Source organism: Anolis sagrei, chromosome 4 (genome assembly GCF_037176765.1).
Source record: "Anolis sagrei isolate rAnoSag1 chromosome 4, rAnoSag1.mat, whole genome shotgun sequence".
NCBI lineage: Eukaryota > Metazoa > Chordata > Lepidosauria > Squamata > Dactyloidae > Anolis > Anolis sagrei.
The window spans coordinates 172,152,871-172,180,143 of NC_090024.1; the positions used below are offsets into that span (position 1 = coordinate 172,152,871).

The 27,273-nt window shown below is 42.8% G+C and overlaps 1 protein-coding gene across 2 annotated transcripts in view; it reads left to right on the forward strand.

Moving 5' to 3' along the window:
• Window positions 1-24,332: 24,332 nt before the first annotated feature.
• The window catches only part of SSBP3 (single stranded DNA binding protein 3), a 214,374-nt gene continuing 211,433 nt past the window's right edge, over window positions 24,333-27,273 (forward strand). For both annotated transcript variants that reach the window (XM_060773557.2, XM_060773558.2), the window contains exons 1-3: window positions 24,333-24,769; window positions 26,746-26,818; window positions 27,048-27,109. In XM_060773557.2, coding sequence (XP_060629540.1) covers window positions 24,714-24,769; window positions 26,746-26,818; window positions 27,048-27,109 — 191 coding nt within the window. In that variant the 5' untranslated portion in view covers window positions 24,333-24,713. The remainder of the gene's footprint in view (window positions 24,770-26,745; window positions 26,819-27,047; window positions 27,110-27,273) is intronic.

Below are 27,273 nucleotides of genomic sequence, written 5' to 3' on the forward strand. Positions count from 1 at the left end.
GATACTAAAAGACAAGGGAGCTACGGATGGATGGGAATTTCTCAAGAGTGAAATACTCAAGGCGCAATTGCAAACCGTGCCAACAAAGAGAAAAAATAGGACAAGTGCAAAGAAGCCAGAATGGATGTCCAAAGAACTTCTAACTGTGCTAAGACACAAAAGAGACATGCACAAGAAGTGGAAAAAGGGAGAAATCACCAAAGAAGAATTCAAACAAATAGCCAACACCTGTAGGGAAAAGGTCCGCAAAGCTAAAGCAAAAAACGAGCTCAGACTTGCCAGGGACATTAAAAACAATAAAAAGGGCTTCTATTCTTATGTCAGTAGAAAAAGGAAAAACAAGGAGGCGATAGGACCTCTTCGAGGAGAAGATGGGGCAATGCTGACAGGGGATAGGGAAAAGGCAGAACTACTTAATGCCTTCTTTGCCTCGGTCTTCTCACAAAAAGAGAGTCTTCAACCTCAGCAAGATGGAGTGGATGAGGGATTGGAGGACATCCAACCCCAAATTGGGAAAGAAGTCGTCCAGGAATACCTGGCTGCTCTTAATGAGTTCAAGTCCCCAGGGCCAGATCAACTACACCCAAGAGTATTGAAGGAACTAGCGGAAGTCATTTCGGAACCATTGGCAACCATCTTTGAGAGTTCTTGGAGAACGGGAGAAGTTCCAGCAGATTGGAGGAGAGCCAATGTGGTCCCAATCTTCAAGAAGGGAAAAAAGGACGACCCAAACAACTACCGTCCGGTCAGCCTCACGTCGATACCGGGCAAGATTCTGGAAAAGATTGTTAAGGAAGCGGTCTGCAAACACTTAGAAACAAATGCAGTCATCGCTAATAGTCAACATGGATTTATCAAAAACAAGTCATGCCAGACTAATCTGATCTCTTTCTTCGATAGAGTTACAAGCTGAGTAGATGCGGGGAATGCCGTGGATGTAGCATACCTGGATTTCAGTAAGGCCTTCGACAAGGTCCCCCATGACCTTCTGGCAAGGAAACTAGTCCAGTGTGGGCTAGGAAAACTACGGTGAGGTGGATCTGTAATTGGTTAAGTGGACGAACACAGAGAGTGCTCACTAATGCTTCCTCTTCATCTTGGAAAGAAGTGACGAGCGGAGTGCCGCAGGGTTCCGTCCTGGGTCCGGTCCTGTTCAACATCTTTATTAATGACTTAGATGAAGGGCTAGAAGGCATGATCATCAAGTTTGCAGACGACACCAAATTGGGAGGGATAGCCAATAGTCCAGAGGACAGGAGCAGAATTCAAAACGATCTTGACAGATTAGAGAGATGGGCCAAAACTAACAAAATGAAGTTCAACAGTGACAAATGCAAGATACTCCACTTTGGCAGAAAAAATGAAATGCAAAGATACAGAATGGGGGACGCCTGGCTCGAGAGCAGTACGTGTGAAAAAGATCTTGGAGTCCTCGTGGACAACAAGTTAAACATGAGCCAACAATGTGATGTGGCAGCAAAAAAAGCCAATGGGATTTTGGCATGCATCAATAGGAGCATAGTGTCTAGATCTAAGGAAGTAATGCTACCCCTCTATTCTGCTTTGGTTAGACCACATCTGGAATATTGTGTCCAATTCTGGGCACCACAATTCAAGAGAGATATTGACAAGCTGGAATGTGTCCAGAGGAGGGCGACTAAAATGATCAAGGGTCTGGAGAACAAGCCCTATGAGGAGCGGCTTAGGGAACTGGGCATGTTTAGCCTGAAGAAGAGAAGGCTGAGAGGAGATATGATAGCCATGTATAAATATGTGAGAGGAAGCCACAGGGAGGAGGGAGCAAGCTTGTTTTCTGCTTCCTTGGAGACTAGGACGCGGAACAATGGCTTCAAACTACAAGAGAGGAGATTCCATCTGAACATTAGGAAGAACTTCCTGACTGTGAGAGCCGTTCAGCAGTGGAACTCTCTGCCCCGGAGTGTGGTGGAGGCTCCTTCTTTGGAAGCTTTTAAGCAGAGGCTGGATGGCCATTTGTCAGGGGTGATTTGAATGCAATATTCCTGCTTCTTGGCAGGGGGTTGGACTGGATGGCCCATGAGGTCTCTTCCAACTCTTTGATTCTATGATTCTATGCTGTAGAAAGTTTGGAAACAATGAAAGCCTGAATTGGTATGCTGCTGTGTCCACAAGAACCTGATATTCTGTCCCAGGAGTGTGTTTGCATTTATATTATGTTGTCTTAAGAGAAATACGAAGTCTTGGCTACTGGCTGAAATATGCAAACAGGACAGGCTAGGCAGAAAAACCTGGGAAACTGGAATCCAGGAAACAGTGTCCTTATGGGGTCACGAGCAGCTGGTCATGTGCAGAACAAAATCCAACAAAATGACTTTAGATACTATTATTTGCAAAAACAGTGTCAGAAAATGGCAACTGTACCACTGATCAGGCAATGGGTGACGAGTACATTCAATGCCTGCCAGTGCATTCTAAAACTGCCACAAGTAACTGCATATAATAGAAAGGTTACATTACAGGAACAGTTTTTGTGGACCTTATGGCAGCCTATGGCATGGTGCAGCATAGAAAAATGCTGCATAAAGTCTACCATATTACCAGGAACTACAATTTTACAAAAACTGTCCAGACCCTCCTAGAAAACCGCAGCTTTTATGTAGAGTTTCAAGACAGGAAAAGTAGATGGAGGAAAAGAATGGCTGACCCTGACCTTTGCACTGATCTTGTTTAATACCTTTACTAACGATCAGCCACAGCCACCACTCAGAAAGAGCTTCATATATGTTGATGACCTTGGTCTAAGAACACAAGCAAAAGACTTTGAAACAGTCGATAACCAACTTACTAATGCCTTGAAAGATCTCTCCAGCTACTACAAAGATAACCACCTGAAGCTTAACCTTGTCAAGACACAAGTGTGTGCTTTCCACCTACCTAACCGTGAAGCCAATGGGAAATTTAAAGTTATCTGGGAAGCCAAGAGCTTAAACACTGTTTCCATCCTAAATACCTCCTTAGACCAAATTTAGGAAATGCAGTATGAACACCAAGCACAAAGTAGCTGCACACAATAACATCCTGTGGAAACTTCCTAGCAACGCATGGGGTGCAGACTCAAAATTAATATAAACATCAGCCCTAGCCTTGTCTTACTCAACTTCTGAGTATGCCTGCCCTGTTTGGCAAAAGTCTGTCCATGTGAAGCAGGTGAACACTGAACTAAACATGCAGAATAATCACAGGATGTCTCTAACCTGCTCCTGTTGATAGACTCTATAAGCTAGCTGGCATTGCCCCCCCCCCCCCAATGTGCAATGGGAAGTTGCTACTAACTGTGAGAGAAATAAGGTTGAACACTGTGAAAGTCATCCACTGCATGGCCATCAGCCACCTCCCAGTAGACTCAAATCAAAGAAAAGCTTCATGAGAACCACCACTCCTCTTTGTGTTCCCCCAGCAACAGCAAGAGTATCCCTCTGGGCAGCTAAACCAGGAAATTCCAATTGGATGGACCCCCATGAGGGTCTTCCTCCAGGGGCAAACCAAGAATGGGCAACTTGGAAATCCCTAAACAGACTCAGAAAAGGAGTTGCCAGGTTGTCAAAAGACAACCTGGCAAAATGGCACTACCTAGAAGAATCCTCTGCCTCTGTGATTGTGGAGCAGAACAAACAATTCCGCATATGTATGCTTCTCTAAGATGTCCTGCCACATTCACAGAGGAAGAATTGTTTAAAGCTACAGACAATGTGGTCACTGTTGTCCGTTTTTGGTCTAAATTTAATTAGCTGCTTGTGTTCCTTCTATTTTTATCAGTTTTATATTTATTTATACAATGTTTTTGACATGAAATAAATAAACAAACTGCATATAATACTACATAGGAAGACCCTATCTTGGCAGAAATACATTGAACAAACGTTCATCCAGTCACAGCTGCTTCTACATCTCAACAAACCAATCAATCACCTCTGGATCTTAGGGCGCATTTACACTATAGAATAAATGTAGTGTGAGACTACTTCAACTGCCCTGTTTCAAAAAGTCTGTCCATGCCTCATATATATGTACATTATATATAATATATAATGGGGCTCCATGAGACACTTTTGCCTCAAAACGGACTCAGTGAATGAAAAGGTTTGAGAATTCCTCGTCTGGACTTCAAGGAAGTTATTGAAGGTGCTGAGTCCACATCCCCAAATAGGTCTACAATCTTGGACTTTTCCTTTAAAGTTTAGATCAGTGTTTCTCAACCTAGGGGTCAGAACCCCTGGGGAGGAGGTCACGAGGGGATGTCAGAGGGGTCGCCAGCAGAAAACACAGTATTTATGACCTAACAGACCAGCAGAAAACACAGTATTTATGACCTAACAATGTCTGAGGATGCTTGCCATAGATGCAGGCAAAACGTTAGGAGAGAATGCCTCTAGAACATGGCCATATAGCCCCCAAAAACCTACAACAACTCACAGTATTTTCTGTTGATCATGGGGGTTCTGTGTGGGAAGTTTGGCCTTATTCTATTGTTGGTGGGGTTCAGAATGCAACTACAACTCCCAAATGTCAAGGTCTGTTTTCCCAAATTCCACCAATGTTTACATTTGGGCGTATTGAGTATTCGTGCCAAGTTTGGTATAGATCCATCATTGTTTGCTCTCTGGATGTAGGTGAACTACAACTCCAAAACTCAGGGGCAATGCCCACCAAACATTTCCAGTATTTTCTGTTGGTCATTGGACTTCTGTGTGCCAAGTATAATTCAATTCTATCATTGATGGAGTTCGGAATGCTCTTTGATTATAGGTGAACTATAAATTCCAGCAACTACAACTCCCAAATAACAAAATCAATTCCCTCCAATCCCACCAGTTTTCAAATGTTGGCATATTGTGTATTTGTGCCAAATTTGGTGCAGTGAATGAAAATACATTCTGCATATCAGATATTTACATGATGATTCGTAACAGTAGCAAAATTACAGTTATGAAGTAGCAATGAAAATAATTTTATGGTTGGCGGTCACTACCACATGAGGAACTGTATTAATGGGTCACAGCATTAGGAAGGGTGAGAAACACTGGTTTAGATGAAACCCTGAAATATTTTACCACCCCACAGATATGGAAGTCACCAACTGACGTTCACAGCGTCTGCTGTATCCACAAGATGAATTTGCATAGACTGAGAAAGCCTCATTTTCTGTTTGCAGGTTTTAAAATGCTACTTAAACACAGTGCTGCACTTTCCCTTCCCTTGTGTCTCTCCAACTTGCTTCCTTGCGGAAGTCACTTTATCACCAAAATCACCGTGATCCTTGAAATCACCTTAATTGCTGGAATCATTTGTTTCCGTTTGCTGAAGTCACTCACAGGAATCCCTTTCAAGATCCTGAACTCACAAGCATCACCGGATAGCTGCGTTAGATTTCTTCCCCAGAATAACTGGTTCTGGCTGCTTCGCCCTGTGCTTCTGTTGGAAACACACATACACCCCCCCCCCCCACACACACACACACTCCACAAGTTTCCTTCCCTGCTGTAGCTGCAGGAGCTTCCCTCCCTTCATCCATAGGAAGGATCCAACATGATCACAGGAAATGTATCCTTCGTATGGCACAAAGGGACCCCAGAATTTTTCCTGAGGGAGAAGGATGGCTCTTATTATTTTTGGCAACTTTTAAGTACCTTCCAGCTGCAAAAGGCCACCTTACTGGGATCTGCACGCATTATTTGCCAATACATCACACAGTCCTAGACACTTGGGAAGTGTCTGACGTGTGATCCAATACAACAGTCAGCAGAGTGTCTGCTGTGGACTCATCTTGTTGTGTTTCAAATAATAATAATAAATGATAATAAAGTAATAATAAAATAATACATGTAACAATTATAGAGTAAAATAATGTAAATGTAATAATATCGACAATAATAGAGTAAAATAATAAATGAAATAATAATACAGTAAATAATAAATGTAAATGTAATTAAACAATAATAAATAGAGAAAAATAATACATTTAATAATAACAATAATAGAGTAAAATAATAAATGTTATAATAGAGTAAAATAATAAATTTAATAAAAGCAATAATAAATAGAGAACAATAACCAATTTAATAATAACAATAATAAATAGAGGGAAATGATAAATGTAATTAAAATAATACTAATAACAGTGTAAAATAATAAATAACTTTGACTTGAGTATAAGCTGAGGCAAGGTCTTTCAGCCTAAAAAGGGGGCTGAAAAACTAGGCTTATATTCGAGTATATACAGTACTTGTCGGGAAGGGGCAAACCATTTTTCCCATTCATTGTCACTGACATATCCTTAGACAAGAAAACTTAACAATTGTGTATCTTAATTCAGTGTATTCAGTGAAACTTACTCCCTAATAAGTGTGCTTAGGAGAGATTACAGACAATCTCTATTGTTCCTACAAACATTCAGTGATGATAGGTGTCTTCACTCCTCAGATTCTTGAGGCAGCAAAACTACAATTGGCATCCCCTATGGCATGGTTCCAAGACCCACCCAACCCAGATACCAAAAACCATACATGCTCTTGTCCCATTATGCACAATATATTGTAAAACAGTGTCCCTTAAATAAAATTGAAAAATCAAGGTTTGCTTTTGGGATTTTTTGAGGGGGGGGGGGAGGCTTTCAAGCAGTGGATGGTGGAGTCTGTGGATACGGAGGGCCAACTGTACATAGAAATCTTGATGGTACAATTTTCCCAGTTGATTTCAGAGAGGGGTCAGTATGTCCCAAGGCTCCAGGGAGCAGGGTGAGCTCCCATCTATCGAGCTCTAGCTCCCCATGCGGGAACATGAGAGAAGCCTCCCACAGGATGGTAAAACATCAAACATCTAGAATCCCTTGGGCAACGTCCTTGCAGACGGCCAATTCTCGCACACCAGAAGCAACTTGCAGTTTCTCAAGTTGCTACTGTCACACAAAAAGGTGGGTTCTATTTCAGTGGTTATATTAATCCATTCAGGATTTTGTACTAAACTTAAAAGGTTGAGCACCATGGATAGCTCCCTTAAAGTGGAGAGGATCCGCCACCTCACCTGAAAGATCTGGCCTGTGTTCAGTTTCTTCTGTATAGAACTACCTATTGCCTATAAATGAATTAATTACCTTTTGGAATCCCACCATTTAAAGTCCCAAAAGCGATGGTTGCATTATGCCTCTTATTCTTGTGGATGTTAAATTTCTTTCTCTAGTATATAAGAATCTGAGTTACTAGGGCAACTCTGTTAGTCTTGAGACATGCAGCTGCCAAGGTTAAAAGGTCCCTTCTACACATCTACCTCAGAATATGTAGAATGTATTTGCACGAGTGCGTGAAGATGGCATTTGTTGACTACAGAATCAACCTTTTATTATTCATTTTACTAACTTATTGGATTTATGGCTTTTTTTATCTTGGAACGGGATCTAAATCGGCTTATGGCAATTAACTAAAAATCTTATTTTGTAAACATTTTTAAAACGTTATGGACAGTATCAATAAAAACATGGTTAAAAGGTATTACAATACAGTTAAAGCATAATTACGAATGGAAGATAGCAAATGTAACACACCACTTCATACAAACTACTGCTACATAATTTCAACCTCCTGTGCCGATCTTAATCCTTGAGCAAAGGCACTGCATCATGGTCTATCCCAGTGTTTTCTGAATTCACTGGTGTTTTGGACTTCAGCTTCCAGAATATCTGATCATTGGCCAAGGAAGATGAGGTATCTGGGAGCTGATGTCCAAAACACCTGGAGAACTAGAGTCTAGGGATCACTGAGGGCCCTTCCACACATCCCTATATCCCAGAATATCAAGGCAGAAAATCCCACATTATCTGAGTGGAGATTCAGATAACCAAGTTCAAAGCAGATATTGTGGGATTTTCTGCCTTGATAGTCTGGGATATAGGGCTGTATGGAAGGGCCCTGATTTATCCTATGTCATGGTTTCCTATATATGAAGAGGGCAGTAAAATAGGGGGCAATCCATTCAAGTCATGGGATATAAGTCTCTCAATCAGGCAGCTGTCCCTCCACATTTGTGGATTTGATTATTCATGTATTTGATGAAAACATTGTCTCTAAAAACTCTATAGGTTCTCCAGTGTCCTTCCACACAGCCATATACCCCAGAATATCAAGGAAGAAAATCCCACAATATCTGCTTTGAACTGGATTATCTGAGTCCACACTGCCATATATTGCAGTTCAAAGCAGATAATGTGGGATTCTATACAGTTGTGTGGAAGGGGCCCCAGGGTGACTCTATGGTCAACCTAGAGATTTTGAAAGAAATCACCTCTCAAATAATCTCTATGTCCTCCAAAGCAATTCTGTGGCCAGCTTCCAGGCTGACCATAAAGTCATGCTGGAAGATCTAGAAATTCCTAGAGGTGTTCACTACAGTAAAAAAAAAGCAATTTCTTTATGTTTTTTCACTTTTATATGGGTCTTGGGGTCCTAAACACAGCAAATGTGGAGGACTATAAAATAGGTCCCCGTATTTCTAAAACATGTATATCTTAGAACATGTGACTGTGATGTCAAATATATAATGAGGAACCTATTATGAATTGATGACAATGATAATGGTGTATTTCAGGCACTGTAGAATTAAAAAAAGGTGGTTTTTTAAAAAAAAAATTGATTTGTCTCTGCAAAAAAACCAGGAAAATATTACCCGTGCAAGAGTCAACACATTTGTGTGATTCAGAGACAACATCTTGAAGAAACACCACATGTGAAATCCCAAGACTGGGCAGAGAACTGTGATGAAATAAATATATTATAAGGGTTATATAATATAAGGAGTCCCCGGTAGTGCAGTGGGTTATACTGCTGAGCTGCTGAACTTGCTGACCAAAAGATCGATTATTCGAATCCAGAAAGCAGGGCGAGCTCCTGCTGTTAGTCCCAGCTTCTGCCAACCTAGCAGTTCAAAAACATGCAAATGTGAGTAGATCAATAGATACTGCTTCAGTGGGAAGGTAATGGCACTCCATGCACTTATGCTAGCCACATGGCCTACAAAGCATCTACAAACAACGCCGGCTATTCGGCTTAGAAATTGAGATGAGGACCACCACCCCCAACCCCACCCCCAGAGTTGGTCACGACTAGACTTAATGTCAAGGGGAAACATTTACCTTTACCTTTACCTTTAAGAGTGGCAGTGAACTAAAGTACTTACTGTACCAGAATTTGGGACTAGAAACACCTCCTTTGGGAAGCAAGCTTTTCACTCGATAAGAAGCAGATAAACAAATGCTATAATAACTATAAAAGCTGTCATACTATAATAGTGGGCGCCAATCAAAAATTGCATGCTGCCTTCTGTGTTATTTCCACTCTAGAAAATAGGTGGGAATATCTGTATTTACAGCACTCTGACTGAAATGTTGAATAGATCAAGAGTGTATCTATATTGTAGATACCTGTTTTTACTCAAAACTAATGCTCACCTCTTTTTTTTGTACTAAATGACCTTGCCAAAATTGGGGTGTGCATTAGATTAACGTCATACATTAATCAAAGGGGAAGCTGCTTTAGGAGCTGCACCTAGAGCTCCTCTTCGAGAGACCTCATCTCAAATTAAATGGCCAGGGCTCAATGCTATGGCATCCTGGGATTTGTAGTTTGATGAGGCACCAGCATTCTTTGGCAGAGAAGGCTCAAAACATCAAAGTATAGCCCCCAGGATTACATAGTAGTGAACGAAAGCAATTAAACTGGATTCAATCTACAGCATAGATGCACCCTATACTTTCTTTTCCATTGCTAGAAGCTTTGCTGTTCTAACACAATTGTTTATCACAAAGGAATCCTAAGCAGACAGCAACAGTAATGAACACCTTTTTTGCCAAATTACAAAGAGACACTTTTTGCCACTTTTTGCATTACATTCATCATTGAATAGTTTTTTTGTTTTTTTGTTTTTTTGGTTTTTTTTTGCTTTCAGGATTTGGAAAATGGATGTGCACATTACATTCGATAGCACTTTAGACTCAAGTAAATACGGTAATATAGTTTCACAGCACTTTAACTGCTATGGCTCAATGCTGTGGAACCATGGGAGTTGTAGTTGTATAAGGTCTTTAGCCTTTTCTGACACATAATCCTAGTGTCTCAACAAACTACAACTCCCCTTAATTCCATAGCATTGAGCCATGGCAGTTAATGGTGCCAATTCTACAGTTTAGATGTACGATAAGTTAGAAATACTCTTCAAACTGGACCATAAGGAAGACTGTAGCTATGCTACATACACTTGTATGGGCCACATTAGCACAGAGAGTTAAGCCACTCGCTGCAGAAAAACTTGTTGACTGGAAGGTTAACAGTTCGAAGCTGTGGGTTGTGGTGAGCTCCTGACTAGCTCTTGTCAACCTAGCAGTTTGAAAACATGCAGGAAGGCAAAAGGTGCCCATGCAGTCATGCCGGCAAAATATGACCAGGAGGGCCTACAGACAACAGGCTCCTCAGCATGGAAAATGGAACAAGAGCACCTTCCCGTGACCAGAGTTGAGCATCACCTCCAGATGCCAAAGAGGAAAGGGGAAACCTTTGCCTTTGTATGTGTTTTGTATGTCATTGTTTACTGTATAAAAGGCATTGAATGTTTGCCTATATATGTGTATACTGTCCACTCTGAGTCCCATCGGGGAGATAGAGCGGAATATAAATAAAATGTATTATTATTATTATTATTATTATTATTATTATTACTGAAATGCTAACATTTTTCAAAAATACTGAAAGGCATGTAATTACACAATATGGAAAAGGAATTGGCTCAAAAGTTGAAATGTATGATGATGACATACTCCAAATATTGCAGAAATTGATGTTCCTTATCAGTAAAGTGTACTATCAGTGCCATGTGTTATGCACAATACTTAGTATGATCAATGTTCATTATAAGAAGCAATTGTGCTTAGACTAAGTGGTGTCTATAAAAATTAATGTATCTAATCAAAAAATGTCTGTATGATATGATGACTCTTCATGAGAAATGTGAAACTGCATTAAGTTAAATTGTTTTTCTTAATAAATATAGTAAAAGAATTATAAGTTCCATGCTGAATCTTCAATAACATAAATTTCCTCAAAGTTCAAAGCTGAAGATATTCTTAAGGGGGATATTGATGTTTATTTGCCTACTAGACAGGACTATTTTTAACTACTTTGGGAGCCCAGATGAACAAAATGGTAAATTCTAAGGAAATCTCACTAGATACAGATTGGCAAGCATAAGGGAAAGAACCCTCAATCCCTCTGCAAAGAGACAGGTGTTAAAATATGTAACTTTCAATATACCCATTTAATCTGTACTTCTTATTAAAACTGCCAACTCTTCAGTGAATCTCCAGATGGAGGTTATAGAATAGAAAGCAATTTAAAAGTAATTAGTTATAGCTACACATTAAAATGTTCTAATTACCCTGTAGGCACCAGCTCCTGTTTGATTTTGGGAGCTGAATAGGGTTAGCCCTGGTTTAAGTGAGATGGGAGACTACCGATGAACATCAGGTGCAATAGGCTATATTTCAAAGTACTTGTAAAACCACCTCTGAGTAATCCTTGCCTAAGAAAAGCCTATGGGGTGTCCATGGGCCCTTCCACACAGCCATATAACCCAGAATATCAAGAGAAAACCCCACAATATCTGTTTTGAACTAGGTTATCTGAGTCCACACTGCTTTATATCCCAGTTCAAAGCAGATAGTGTGGAATTTTATTCAGCTGTGTGGAAGGGGCCCATAAGTCAACAGGCAACTGGAGGGTACATGGTCAGAGGGGGGGGGGGAGAGAGATTGCAGTCCTTAAAGTACTTAGTTGCTGTTACTATTATGTCTCACCCTGGTCATTCCACAGATATATAAACCCTTTTCCCTAGTTCCAACAGACCTCACTACCTCCGAGGATGCTTGCCATAGATGCAGGCGAAACATCAGGAGAGAATGCCTCTAGACCAGGGGTAGGGAACCTTCGGCCCTCCAGGTGTGGTGGACTTCAACTCCCACAATTCCTTGAGGCTCGGCATTCGCCCCAAAGGCTTACACGAGCCTCAAGGAATTGTGGGAGTTGAAGTCCACCACACCTGGAGGGCCGAAGGTTCCCTACCCCTGCTCTAGACCATGGCCATACAGCCCGAAAAAACCTACAACAACCCACTGTTACTATTATGTTTAAACAGGCACCTCTTGACTTTCCTGCTTTTCAAAAGTAACCAAAACGATTCTAGTTTTCACTTTAAAATAATGATAAGTTGAATCCTTTAAATTCCCAACCCACATTATAACTCACACTCTTCCCCTACTTCACTCAACACTCACACAGCCAGCCAGCGCTTGACTCACGTGATATCCCTCCCCCACAATGCCACATCATACAATTATAAAACTAAAAGTTATAAACTGGAAAACAAATGGCTAGCCCTTGCTACATTGTAACCATACTATATTACTTGCAACTAGTTACTTCCAGGCTCCAGAGTTGAGAAAGAGTTACCAGCATAAACATGTTTTACCATTCAAAATTGCTGGAAGAAACATTAACAACCTTAGATATGTGGATAATACCACTTTGATGGCTGAAAGCAAGGAGGAGCTGAAAAAAGAAAGTGCAAAAGCTGGGTTGCAGTTAAACATTGAAAAAAAAACCAAGATTATGGCAACCAGACTGACAACTGGCAAATAGAAGGAGAAAACATGGATGCAGTGACAGACTTTTATTTCAAGGTGCGAAGATTACTGCAGACGCAGACTGCAGCCAGGAAATCACCTGACATTTAATTCTTGGGAGTTTAGTTCTTGGGAGGAGAGCAATGACCAAACTCGATAAAATAGTGAAGAATAGAGACATCACACTGGCAACGAAGATCCACATAGTTAAAGCAATGGTATTGCCTGTAGTAACCTATAGATGTGAGAGCTGGGCCATAAGGAAGTCTGAGTGAAGGAAGATAGACGCTTTTGAAATGTGGTGCTGGAGGAAAATTCTGAGAGCGCCTTGGAATGCGAAAAGATCCAACCAGTCCATACTCCAGGAAATAAAGCCTGACTGCTCACTGGAGGGAAGGATATTAGAGGCAAAGATGAAGTAATTTGGCCACATCATGAGAAGACAGGAAAGCTTGGAGAAGAGAATGATGCTGGGGGAAATGGAAGGAAAAAGGAAGAGTGGCCGACCAAGGGCAAGATGGATGGTATCCTTGAAGTGATTGGCTTGACTTTGAAGGAGCTGGGGGTGGCCACTGCTGACAGGGAGCTCTGGCTGCTCCATGAGGTCACGAAGAATCGGAAGCGAATGAACAAATAAACAATAACAACAACAACCTTTCATACCAAAAGGTTCAGCAAACCGAGCTATTTAATATCTAAGTAGTTTCTATTCCTATGATCTTATTAGCCTGTTTCCTATTAATATTGCCTTTTAACTAGTGCTCATGTTTATCCAGGTGTGGATTATCTACAAGGCTGGAACTTGACAAAACATTAATTCACTGCAATTCCATTGGTGCTGCTAAGGGGTTTTTGTGGAACCAATTTCCTTGTGCAGTGTGGTTTACACATTATTTTGGGCTAATTCCCTTAAAATCAGTGTGATTCTGCAGCATGCATTCAAGCTGCAGTAAATGATCAATGTAGATGTGATTCTGGTTCATGGAGATGAAATGCTGAGATCCTTAGGTGGGAATCACCATCTTCCTCTCTGAAAAGTGGAAACTAAGCATAATTGGATGCACATTCTAGACTTTTAGAAAGAAGGTTTCAGCAAACTTAAGGAAACATTGGTTGTCGTCTCATTGTCAGAAATACTAAAAGAAAGGAGAGTTTGTAATGGATGGGAGTTTCCCAAAAGTGAGATACTGAATTCACAGTTTCAAACAGTCCCAATAGGGAGGGAAATTGTATATGTCTAAAGAACCCAGGATACATTACTAAGAACTGTCAACTGAGGTACGATTTAAAAGAGACATGCACAAAAAATGGAAAAGGGGTGAAATCACTAAAAAGGAATTCAAATAAATAGCACAGGTAGCGAGAAGGCAGAAAAGCTAAAGCACAGAACAGACACAGGCTTCATAGAAAGGTTAAACACAATAAAAGGGGTGCATTTGGTTATATCTGTAGCGAAAAGGAAGATCAAGGAAATGTTAGGACAGTGAAATGCTAACAGGGGATAAAGGCAGAACTACTCAACAACATGTTGTCTCAGGCTTCTTCCACACAGCTGTATGAAATCCACATTGAACTGGATTATATGGCAGTGTGGACTCAGATAACTAAGGGCCCTTCCACACAGCCCTATATCCCAGAATATCAAGGCAGAAAATCCCACAATATCTGCTTTGAACTGGGTTGTCTGAGTCCACACTCAGATAATGTGGGATTTCCTGCCTTGATATTCTGGGATATAGGGCTGTGTGAAAGGGCCCCCCAGTTCAAAGCAGATATTGTGGATTCCTTCCTTCCCCCTTTCTGTGTATATGTGTTTTTTGGGTGTGTGTATGCATATATGTGTGTATATATTTTTGTATATGTGTAAATAAGTGGTTTTGTGCATGCATTGTAATGTAAATTTTGTTTTTTGGCTTTTTAAGACTCTTCCGCTGTGTTTTTCAGGGTTTTTATGAGTGATGGTCACTCATTCGCCTGATAGGTGTATTGTGTCCAAATTTGGTGTCAATTCGTCCAGTGGTTTTGAGTTATGTTAATCTCACAAACAAACATTACATTTTTATTTAAATAGATATATATATACTAGCTGTATCCACCACGCATTTCTGTGGCCGACCTTCCCTCCCTCTTTCTCTCCTTCTTTCTTTCTCTCCTTCCTTCCCTTTTTTCTTTCCTTCTCTCCTTCCTTCCTTCCTTCTCTTCCTCTTCCCTCCCCCCCTTTTCTTGCCCTTCCTCTTTCTCCCCATTCTTCCTTCTCTACCTATTCTTGGATTGCAACTCCCAGCAATCCTCCTGCATATTTCTATCTACCTATCTATCTATCTATCTATCTATCTATCTATCTATCTCTATCTAATCTATCTGGAGGATTGCTGGGAGTTGCAGTCCAGGAATATGAAATTGAAAATATGCAGGGATTGAGATGCTCTCAAAGAAATCCAAGAAGGAAGCTTGCATCTTGGAAGCAGTGCATTTGTATTATCCTCCTCTCCTAAAGGGCCTGGTCTAGGGGGTGCTGGGAGCTGTAGTCCAGAAGAGACCAAAGTGGGCCAAAGTGGATATGCTATTGTGTGTTTTGTTTGTCAGAGGAGTCATTTTTGTGCATGCACTGTAGCATCTTTTTGCTTTTTTGGCTTTTTAAGTCCCTTCCACTGTGTTTTTCAGTGTTTTTATGAGTGATGGTCACTCATTGGTCTGATAGGTGTATTGTGTCCAAATTTGGTGTCAATTCATCCTGTAGTTTTTGAATTATGTTAATACCACAAACTAATAATGATATTCTTGCAAACTTGTAAACTGTGGAATATACAATGCTACTGTTAAGTAGATTTATCATTGAAAGACTGATCACAAAGGGTGCTCACCGGTGGCTCCTCTTCATCCTGGAGAGATGTGACATCTTTATAAATGACTTGCATGATGGAATAGAGGGCATGTTTATCAAATTTTCAGGTGAATACCAAATTAGGTAGGGTAGCTAATAAAGCCAGAGAACAGGAACAAAATTCAAAACGATTTTAACGGATTAAGAGAGCTGGGCCAAAACTAACAAAATTAATTTCAATAGGAAGAAATTCAATGCACAGATATAGGCTGGGCAACATGTGTCACAGTAGGAGTCACAGCAGACCATGAGCTGAACATAAGTCAACAGTGAGACGTGGCAGCTAAAATGCCACTGTCATTCTAAGCTGCATCAATGCGAGTATAGTGTCTAGAATAGAGAGAAATAAACTCTATTCTGTTTTGGTCATACCTCAACTGGATTACTGTGTCCAGTTCTTGGCACCACAATTCAAGAAGGATAGCAACACATTGAAACCTGTCCAGAGGAAGGCAACCATAATGTTAAAAAGCCTGGAAACTAAGTACTGTAAAGTGTAGCTTAGGGAGCTGGAAATTATCTTTAACCAGGACAAGAGAAGGTTATAAATGTTGATACGATAGCCATGTTTACATATCTGAAAGGATGGCATATTGAAGATGGAACAAGATTGTTTTTTGCTGCTAGGACACTGAGCAATGGATTCAAGCTACAGGAACATCTAAACAGTATGAAGACCTTTCTGACTGTTCAGAGGTGGAGTCTCATTCTGTAAAGAGAGGTTGGACAGCCATCTGTTGGGAGTGCTTTGGTTGTATATTCCTCCATGGAAGGGGTTTAGGCAGGATGGTCCTTGGGGTCTCTTCCAAATATAGGTTTCTGTGGTTTGGTTTAAACATCACACAATTCATTCTTTTGCTGTAAGAGGCAAAGAATCATAGAGTTGGAAGAGACCTCGTGGGCCATCCAATCCAACCTCCTGCCAAGAAGCAGGAAATTCACATTCAAAGCACTCCCAACAGATGGCCACTCATGGCTTTCCCATGCTGCACACCACAATATACCTAATAATATTTTCATTCTTATTTTGCTTTAATGAATGGCAACCCTGTTTGTTATACCTCTATAGCAGGCATAGGCAAACTTTGGCCCTCCAGGTGTTTTGGACTTCAACTCCCACAATCCCTAACAGCCAGTAGGCTGTTAGGAATTGTGGGAGTTGAAGTCCAAAACACCTGGAGGGCCAAAGTTTGCCCGTGCCTGCTCTATGGGCTTCCTGTCAGGTCTTGAAAACCCAACTCCATGGTAAGCACCTATCTTTCAATCTGATGTAGTAAAGAAAGGCCTACATTATTTTTAGACCCAACCAAAGCAGACCTTGTCAATCAATGTCGATTTTTTATTTCAACATCAATGCAAGTTCATTTGAACCAATGCATCTGCGCCAGGTGGGACTAACAACTGGAGTCAGATTAGACTTTAAAAAAGAGAAAATATAGCTGATCTAACCTCAACTGGTTTTATGTTTACAATGACTGTGAATCAGGGAATATACATTCCTTCCTGGGTTTGAACACTGGGCCACATATATCATGTATGTATTTATATTGATTGGTTGGTTTGGACCCAAAAAACTTGGCTCACATACCCTTCCTTCATTATCCAACTTAAAAATAATTACTGGTTTGATCAACGCAAAAAAAAAAAAAAAACCCCTTCGGACCCAGGCTGGATCCAATCCCAGATTATCTGTTTTGAACTGGTTTATATGAGTCTACACTGCCAGATAATCTAGGAAGATAATCCGTTGGCCCTTCCATACAGTTGAATAAAATCCCACATTATCTGCTTTGAACTGGGTTATATGTCAGTGTGGACTAAGATAACCCAGTTCAAAGTAGATATTGTTGGAATTGCCGCCTTGATATATGGCTGTGTGGAAGTGCCCTGGGATCCAAACCTGGGATATAGGACAGTGTAGATCCAGCCCCAGAACTGAGGGAAAGGAAAGAAACAAAGCAGATAGGCTGTCACTGGGTGAAGTGGCCCTCTGTCATGAGACTGGGAAAGAAAGGGAGTGAAGCGGATTGGCTGCTGCTACATGGCATGTGTTTCAGGAGAAAGGAAGTAAACAAAGAGAAAAATATGGGAAAGAGAAAAGGAACAAAGGGAAAGGGTAGAGAAAGAAAAAGGAGAAAAAGAAGGAAGAAAAAGGAAAGGGGGAAAGATGTGTTGTCAAAGTCTTTCATGGGTTGCTGCAAGTTTTCCGGGCTTTAGGGCATGTTCCATTACCTCCTGATGTTTTGCACACATCTTAGGAAGGCATCTTCAGAGGTTTTGAGTTCTTTTGGAAACCAGGCAAGTGAAGTTTATGTATCTGTGGAATGTCCAGGGTGGGAGAAAGAACTCTTGTCTGCTTGAAGCAAGTATGAATGTTGCAATTGGCCACCTTGAATAGCCTTTAATGGCCTGGCAGCTTCAAAATCTGGCTGGTTGCTGCCTGAGGGGGGGAGGCATGCAGGGAGAGGAACAAAAAAGAGGAAGAAGGACAGAAAAAGGAAGGGAAGAAGGAAGAAAGAAAGAGAAAAGAAAGAGAAAAGAAAGAGAAAAGAAAAAGAGGTGGATTGTGAGAGGGCGTGGGAAGAAAGAGTGAGGCGGTGTATGAGGGAAACAGAGGAAGGAAAGAGACACAAAGAAAATGCATTTCCAAGCAATGCCATATATATCCTAGTGTCCCAAAACGAGAACCTAAATATGCTTTTTAAACAAATAACAAATGTTTGTTTGTTGTTTATTCTTTCAGTCGCTTCCGACTCGTGACCTCATGGACCAGCCCACGCCAGAGCTCCCTGTTGACCGTGGTCCCCCCCAGTTCCTACACACTCAAGCCAGTCACGTCAAGGATGCCAGCCATCCATCCATCTTGCCCTTGGTTGGCCCCTCTTCCTTTTTCCTTCCACTTTCCCCAGCATCATTGTCTTCTCTAAGCTTTCCTGTCTTCTCATGGTGTAGCCAAAGTACTTCATCTTTGCCTCTAATATCCTTTCCTCCAGTGACAGTCGGACATTATTTCCTGGTGTATAGATTGGTTTGATCTTCTTGCGGTCCAAGGCACTCTCAGAATTTCCCCCTAGCACCACAGTTCAAAAGCGTCTATCTTCCTTCGCTCAGTCTTTTTTATGGTCCAGCTCTCACATCCGTAGGTGACTACGGGGAATACCATTACTTTAACTAGGCAGATCTTCGTTTATTTATTTATTTATTATTTATTTACCTTACTTATATACCGCTGTTCTCAGCCCGAAGGCGACTCACAGCGGTTCACAACAAATACAAACAGCAAAAATTCAGTGCTACAGTATAGAAACAGTTAACAACCTAACACATTACACAATTAATAAACAGTTACTACAATACCCATTCACTGTCGTCTCGTCATCAAAAACATGTTCCAGATTAGTCATCCATTGTTCCATTCCAGTGTTCATTAACCAATCATTGCACTAATTATTGGAACTCCTGCTCAAACAGCCAGGTCTTCACTTTTTTGTGGAATACCATTAGAGATGGTGCTAGTCTAATGTCCGTAGGAAGGGCGTTCCACAGCCGAGGAGCCACCACCAAGAAGGCCCTATCTCTTGTCCCCGGCAGCCGAGCTTGACAAGCAGGCGGGATCGAGAGCAGGGTCTCCCCGGGAAGATCTCAAACTCCTGGTGGGTTCATAGGCAGAGATGCGGTCGGATAGGTAGCTTGGGCCCGAACCGTTTAGGGCTTTAAAGGCCAACGCCAGCACTTTGAATTCAGCCCGGTAGCAGATCGGTAGCCAGTGGAGTTGGCACAACAGGGGGGTTGTATGCTCCCTGCGCTCCGCTCCTGTTGAAATCATGGCTGCCGAGCGTTGGACTAGTTGGAGCTTCCGAGCTGTCTTCAAAGGCAACCCCACGTAGAGAGCGTTGCAGTAGTCTAAACAGGATGTAACCAGAGCGTGGACTACCGTGGCCAAGTCAGACTTCCCAAGGTACGGGCGCAGCTGGCGCACAAGCTTTAGCTGTGCAAATGCTCCCCTGGTCACCGCCGAAACCTGGGGTTCCAGGCTCAGCGATGAGTCCAGGGTCACACCCAAGCTGCGAACCTGCGTCTTCAGGGGAGTGCGGCCCCATCCAACACAGGCTGTAACCCTATGCCCTGTTCGGCCTTGCAACTGACCAGGAGTACCTCTGTCTTGTCTGGATTCAATTTCAATTTGTTCGCCCTCATCCAGACCGTCACAGCGGCCAAGCACCGGTTCAGGACCTGGACAGCCTCCTTAGTAGCAGGTGGGAAGGAGTGACAGAGTTGGACATCATCCGCGTACAGATGACATCGCACTCCGAAACTCCGGATGATCTCCCCCAGCGGCTTCATGTAGATGTTAAACAACATGGGAGAAAATATTGAGCCCTGAGGAACCCCACAAGACAATGGTTGTGGGGTTGAACAGGTGTCCCCCAACAACACCTTCTGAGATCGACCCTCTAGGAATGACCGGAGCCACTGCAAAACAGTACCTCCAAGAACCCATCCCCGCGAGGCGTCCCAGAAGGATACCGTGGTCGACAGTATCGAAGGCCGCTGAGAGGTCCAGCAGCACCAACAGGGACACACTCCCCCTGTCGAGCTCCCGGAGCAGATCATCCACTAAGGCGACCAAGGCTGTCTCGGTACCATGTCCCGGCCTAAAGCCAGACTGTGCCGGGTCTAGATAATCCGTATCTACCAAGAATACCTGGAGTTGTGAGGCCACCACACGTTCCAAGACTTTGCCCAAGAAGGGGAGATTGAAAACTGGCCGATAGTTGTCGAATTTAGTGGGGTCCAGTGATGGTTTCTTCAACAGCGGTTTTATTATAGCTTGTTTTAAGCTCGCTGGAATCTTGCCTTCCCGAAGGGAAGCATTAACCACCACCTTAACCCACTCAGCCAATCCCCCTCTGGCCTCCTTTAGAAGCCAGGATGGGCAGGGGTCCAGGATGCATGTGGTTGGCCTCATTCCTCCAAGTATCTTGTCCACATCCTCAGGTTTCACCAATTGAAATGAATCCATCAAAACTGGACAAGCAGGTACTCGTGTTACATCCTCAGAGACAGCCATTAACATGGTATCCAGACCAGAACGGATCAAAGTGACTTTGTCTGCAAAGAACTGAGCAAAAGCTTCACAGCGAGAAGTCGAATCATCAGGGTTCCCACCTTGAGCGGTGGGATTTAAAAGGCCTCTGACAATTCGGAACAGCTCAGCCGGACGGTTCTTTGCAGACACAATAGTGGCCGCAAAGAAGGCCTTCTTTGCGGCTTTTATTGCCGCGGCATATGCCCTTAAAAAGGACACAAACCGTGTTCGATTTGGCTCACTCGGATCCGAACGCCACACACTCTCTAGTTCCCTCTTCCTTCGCTTCATCGCTGCCAGCTCCTCGGTGAACCAGGGAGCTGGTTTAGCTCGGCTACTTCGTTGCCAGTTTGATGTCTCTACTCTTCACTATTTTATCGAGATTGGTCATTGCTCTTCTCCCAAGAAGTAAGTGTCTCCTGATTTCCCGGCTGCAGTCTGCATCTGCAGTAATCTTTGCACCTAGAAATACAAAGTCTGTCACTGCCTCCATGTTTTATCTATTTGCCAATTATCAGTCTTGTTTTTTTTCATGTTTAACTGCAACCCAGCTTCTGTACTTTCTTATTTCACCTTGGATAGAAGGCTCCTCAGCTCCTCCTCACTTTCAGCCATCAAAGTAGTATCATCTGCATATATAGGTTGTTAACAAATGTACATATGCTGAAAAAGCAAAGGGGCTTGCGTTTCAAGCAACAGGAGGGGTTAGGACGTTCTCATTTTAAGGATGTTTGAAGTCCAACAGCAGTGGGCTAATTATGGAGCCCCCAGTGGCACAGTGGGTAAAACCACTGTGCCGGCAGGATTGAAGATCGAGAGGTCGCAGGTTCGAATCCGGGGAGAGGCGAATGAGCTCCCTCTATCAGCTCCAGCTCCTCGTGCGGGGACATGAGAGAAGCCTCCCACAAGGATGATAAAACATCAAAATCATCCGGGCGTCCCCTAGGCAACGTTCTTGCAGACGGCCACGACAAAAAAGAAAAAAAAGTGGGCTAATTGAATTAAGCCTGGCTGACATAACTTCAAATGTGTGCTCTGAATGCACACATTTTGACACTTGGAAATACAACTACAACTCCCAAAATCAAGGTCAATGCCCACCAAACCCTTCCAGTATTTTTTGTTGGTTGTGGGAGTCTGTGTGCCAAGTTTGGTTCAATTCCATCGTTGGTGGAGTTCAGAATGCTCTTTGATTTTAGGTGAACTATAAATCCCAGCAACTACAACTCCCAAATGTCAAGGTCTATTTTCCCCAAACTCCACCACTGTTTACATTTAGGCTTATTGAGTATTCGTTCCCAGTTTGGTCCAGATCCATAATTGTTTGAGTCCACAGTGCTCTCAAGGCAATAGTAGATGGGGATTTGCTATACCTTCATCCCACTCTTGCAAATAAAATAAAATAAGGAGAACCACCTTTGAGCAAAATCCCTGAACTTTCCTGGGCGTGTGCGCGCTTGTAGTTTATATTAACTCCGACCGGGGCTGAGTTTTCCTCCTCCTTCCTTCCTTCCTTCCCTTGTTTTCCTCCCCTCCTCCTCCTCCTCCTCCTTCTCCTCCTTCCCCAGGACACTGACCTACCCTTTAATTGTTTGGTGATAGGCATGTAAGGGGGAGGGGCGTGACTTGTTTATTGGAACAGCACAGTTTCGAAAAAGAAAAAAAAAAAGAAAAACCCAGGCGAACAGTTTCTAGTCCCCCCCAAGGATGTATCCAAACAGGCAGCCAATCGGCGCTTACACAGCTTTTTCAGCTTGTCTTTTTTAAAGGGACAGTAACACTCTGGGTTAGGGCGCATTTAAAGAGACAGAGGCTTGTAAATTTTTCAGCGGATTACAACAGGCATGGGCAAACTTGGGCTCTCCAGGTGTTTTGGACTTCAACTCCCATCATTCCTGACAGCCTCAGGCCCTTTCCTTTTCCCCCTCAGCCGCTTAAGGAAGGGGCCTGAGGCTGTCAGGAATGATGGGAGTTGGAGTCCAACACACCTGGAGAGCCCAAGTTTGCCCATGCCTGGTCTAAATAAAGCTAACTCCCCCTTTAAAACCCTCTGCCCCAATCAAGTCACAATCAGAGGGCCAAACTAAAGAGGGAGAGCCATTCCTTCTTGAGGAGTGTCCCAAACACCTTGGGGAACGAACCCTGGTGTAGACAGTCTGGGCTGAAAGCGGTGTAGAGGCGGATCTGGGCTGAAAAGGCGGGGGGGGGAAGCTGGGAACAGGGAAAGGAAAGAAGTAGGAAGGAAGGAAAGAAGAGAAAGTAGAAAAGGACAGGAGAAAAAGTAGAATGGAAAGAAAGGAGAGAGGGAGGGATAGAAGGAAGGGAAGGAGAGATAGAAAGAGCCTCCTTCCCTTTAGCTTTATTTATATTCATACACACACAGAGAGAGCTTTATTTATATTCCTTTATTCCTCTCTATATGTGTATTTATATTCTTTTATTCCTCTCCATATATGTATGTATACATATATAATAGCAACTTCATATATATATATATATATATATATTCCTTTATTCCTCTCTCTATATGTGTATATGTATATATTATAAATATGTTAACTTTATATATATAGCTTTATTTATAGTTCTCTCTATATATATTTATATCACAAATATATTAACTTTATGTATAGCTTTATATATATTCCCTTATTTCTCTCTATATATTTATATTACAAATAAATATATTAACTATATAGAGTTTATTTATATTCCTTTATTTCTCTCTCTATATATATTTATATTGCAAATAAATATATTAACTTTATATATATATATTCCTTTATTCTGCTCTCTATATTACATTATAATATATTATAATATATTATAATATAAAGAGAGCTTTATTTATATTCTTTTATTCATCTCTCTATATGTGTATATATATTTATACTATTTATACTTTTTTAATATAGCATTATTTATATTCCTTTATTCCTCTATATATATGGGTGTGTATACACACACATATATATTATAACTATATTAACTTCATATATGTATAGCTTTATATTTTTATTCCTTTCTATATATATTTATATGTACATTATATTTATATAATAAACATGTAACTTTATACAGCTTTATTTATATTCCTTTATTTATCTATATTTATTATAAATAAATTCATATATATACACAGATACACACAATTTATTTATATTCCTTTATTCCTATATATATATATTATAAATATATTAACCTTATATATTATTTGTATATAAATAATACATTTATTATTTATATTAATATATTAGTATAAATAATATATTTTATTCATATCAATTATATATTAATATAGATAATAATGTATTATTATTATTATTAAGAAAAGAATGTAGAAAGGAAGGAGGGAGGAAAAGAAAAGGAAGGGAAGAAAGGGAGGCAGGAAAGAAGGCAGCTCGGTCCGGGCTCAGCCTCCAAGAAGCAGCAGCAGCAGCATTGAGGAGGAGGAGGAGGAGGAGGAGGAGGAGGAGGAGCCCTTCCTACCCTCCTCCCTCCCCTCCCATGTCCTCCTCCTCCTCCTCCCCCGTCCCCGTCCCCGGCTGCTGCTGCCCTGGGCTTTTCCTCCGGCGCCACCTTAAACGGGGCCCGGAGTGGGCGGAGCGTCCCTTCCCCCTCGCCGGCCTCCCATTGGCCGAGGCGCGTATCCATTGTGGAACGTTGACGCCCGCCGCGTTCTATCCCGAGCGCAGCCACGTTCGGTTGAGCCGGGGGCAGCCGCGGTGGCGGCAGAAGCAAGGCACAGCAGCCGGAGCAAGAGCAGGAGCGGGCAAAGCAGCAGGAGCAGCAACAGCAGGAGCGGCGGGCGAAGCGAGCCAAGGAGGCGGCGGCGGCGCAGGGCGATGGGGTCGCGGCCGGGGCCGAGGCTTTGACAGCTGCGGGAGAGAAGAAGAGGGGCTCGGCGGCAGAGGAGGAGGAGAAGGAGAAAGCCAGGCAGCAGCAGCGAGCGGCATCCGCGTCGGGCTGAGTTTGGCCCCTTGCTTCCTCTTTCCTTCCTTCCTTCCTTCCCTCCCCATTTCCTTCCTTCCTTCCTGCGGACCATGTTCGCCAAAGGCAAAGGCTCGGCGGTGCCCTCGGATGGGCAGGCGAGGGAAAAGTAAGCGCTTCATTGTCTTCCTTGGAGGGAGAGGAGGAGGAGGAGGAGAGGGAGGCAGGCACACACAGAGAGAGAGAGGGACCCCCCCCCCCCAGTGGCCAGGGGTGGCTCCAAAGCCCCGGACAAGGAAGGAGGCCAGTCCTTTTGTCTGGAGGGCTTTGTCCAGGGAAGAGTTGGCAAGTTGGCTTCCGGAGGGGAAGACTTGGCACCCCCCAAATCCGTCCCAAAAGGACCCCCCCCCCCCCCCAGGACTGTCTCCAAGCCAGGTCCTCCTTGGGTTGTGTTGATACTTTTGGGCCAGGTCTTGGGGTGATGCTGCTGCTGCTTCCCCTGCTGCATGTGCCTGGAGAAGTTGCCTTGGGCTTCCTGCTCAGGAGGGACCAACTTCTCCGTCTTGGAGGAGAAGGCAAACTGCTTCCTTTCCATCTTGAGCTCAGGAAGGACCTGGTCTGCCTTTCTTCCATGCCTTGGTCCTCAGCTCAGGCTCTTTGGAACATGTCGTGTAGTCCAAGATCTGGGTCTACACCAGGCATGAGCAAACTTGGGCCCTCGGGATGTTTTGAACTCCCAACTCCCACCATTCCTAACAGCATTATATGGCGAGGAGACTCATGTAATGAAGTCCAATGTAGTTAAACTCCATTGTATGGGTCTATACCAGGCATTGGCAAACTTGGGCCCTTCGGATGTTTTGGACTCCAACTCCCACCATTCCTAACAGCATTATATGGGATTTGTCTACAAACTTGGGCCCTCTGGATGTTTTGGATTCCAACTCCCACAATTCCTAACAGGATTATATGGCTGGTGAAATGCATGTAATGCAGTTCTATGTAGTTAAACTCCACTATATGGGTCTACACCAGGCATGGGCAAACTTGGGCCCTTCGGATGTTTTGGACTCCAACTCCCACAATTACTAACAGGATTATATGGCAGGGAGACCCATGTAATGCAGTCCAATGTGGTTAAACTCCATTGTATGGGTCTACACCAGGCTTGGGTAAACTCATGTAGTTAAACTCCATTATATGGGTCTACAAACTTGAGCCCTCCGAATGTTTTGGACTCCAACTCCCACCATTCCTAACAACATTATATGGTGGTGAGGCTGCCATATAATGCAGTCCAATGTGGACTGCGATATATATAAAGTCCATTATGTGGGTCTATACCAGGCATCGGCAAATTTGAGCCCTTCAGGTGTTTTGGACTCCAACTCCCACAATTCCTAACAGCATTATATGGCATGGGAGACCCATGAAATTAAGTCCAATGTAGTTAAACTCCATTATATGGGTCTACAAACTTGGGTCCTCCAGATGTTTTGGATTGGCTGTTAGGAATTGTGGGCATCGAAGTCCAAAACACCCAGAGGGCCAAGTTTGCCCATGCCTGGTCTACACACTGAACAGATACTCTAGTGTCTGCACTGAACATATAATGTGGTTTCAAATTGTATGGGTCTAAAACAGGCATGGGCAAACTAGGGCCCCCTGGGTGTTTTGGACTTCAACTCCCACCATTCCTAACAGCATTATATGGCAGGGGAGACACATGTAATGCAGTCAAATGGAGTTAAACTCCACTGTATGGGTTTATACCAGGCATGGGCAAACTTGGACCCTTCGGATGTTTTGGACTCCAACTCCCACAATTCCTAACAACATTATATGGTGGAGAGACCCATGTAATGCAGACCTATGTAATGCAGACCTATGTAGTTAAACTCCACCTTATGGGTCTACACCAGGCATGTGCAAACTTGGGCCCTCCGGGTGTTTTGGACTTCAACTCCCACAATTCCTAATAGCCTAAAGTTTGCTCATGCCCGGTCAACACACTGACCATGATACTATCGTTTCTACACTGAACATATAATGCAGTCTCAAACCACATTATCTAGCAGTGTGGCCCCACAAAGGCCCTGATGCCCACTCCTTTCCCTTTTCTCTGCCCTCTCCTCCTTTTTGCAGGCTAGCGTTGTACGTCTACGAATACTTGCTACACGTAGGAGCACAGAAATCAGCACAGACCTTTCTATCAGAGGTGAGTGACTTTGTTGACTTTCTTGACCCCCCTTTTACTCTGTTGGAGATAGCCTTTGTTTTCCTAAGACCGTGGCCTCCATTTTGAATTTTTTAAACCACCTTTTGCCAGTTTATTGCTTCTTGGCCTCACAAAAGAAGAGAGTTAGGAGAGAGGGTTGGGGGAAAAGAAAGCATCTTTTCCCAACCGGCCTGTGATCTAACCTATTGGCATGGCTTCCTCCTTGCAGATCCGATGGGAAAAAAACATCACGCTAGGAGAGCCTCCTGGGTTTCTACACTCGTGGTGGTGGTAAGTCTGCGCCTTTATTTTCCTCTTCCCCCCTTTCCTCAAATAGAAACTTCAGTCCGGTCAAAAGTTTGGGTTTGATCATAGTTTTCTGTGTTGCTAAATAGACATACTTGTGGTGTGAGGTTGTCTTTCCATCCCGGGTCTGATCGAGAGGAACAAAAGAT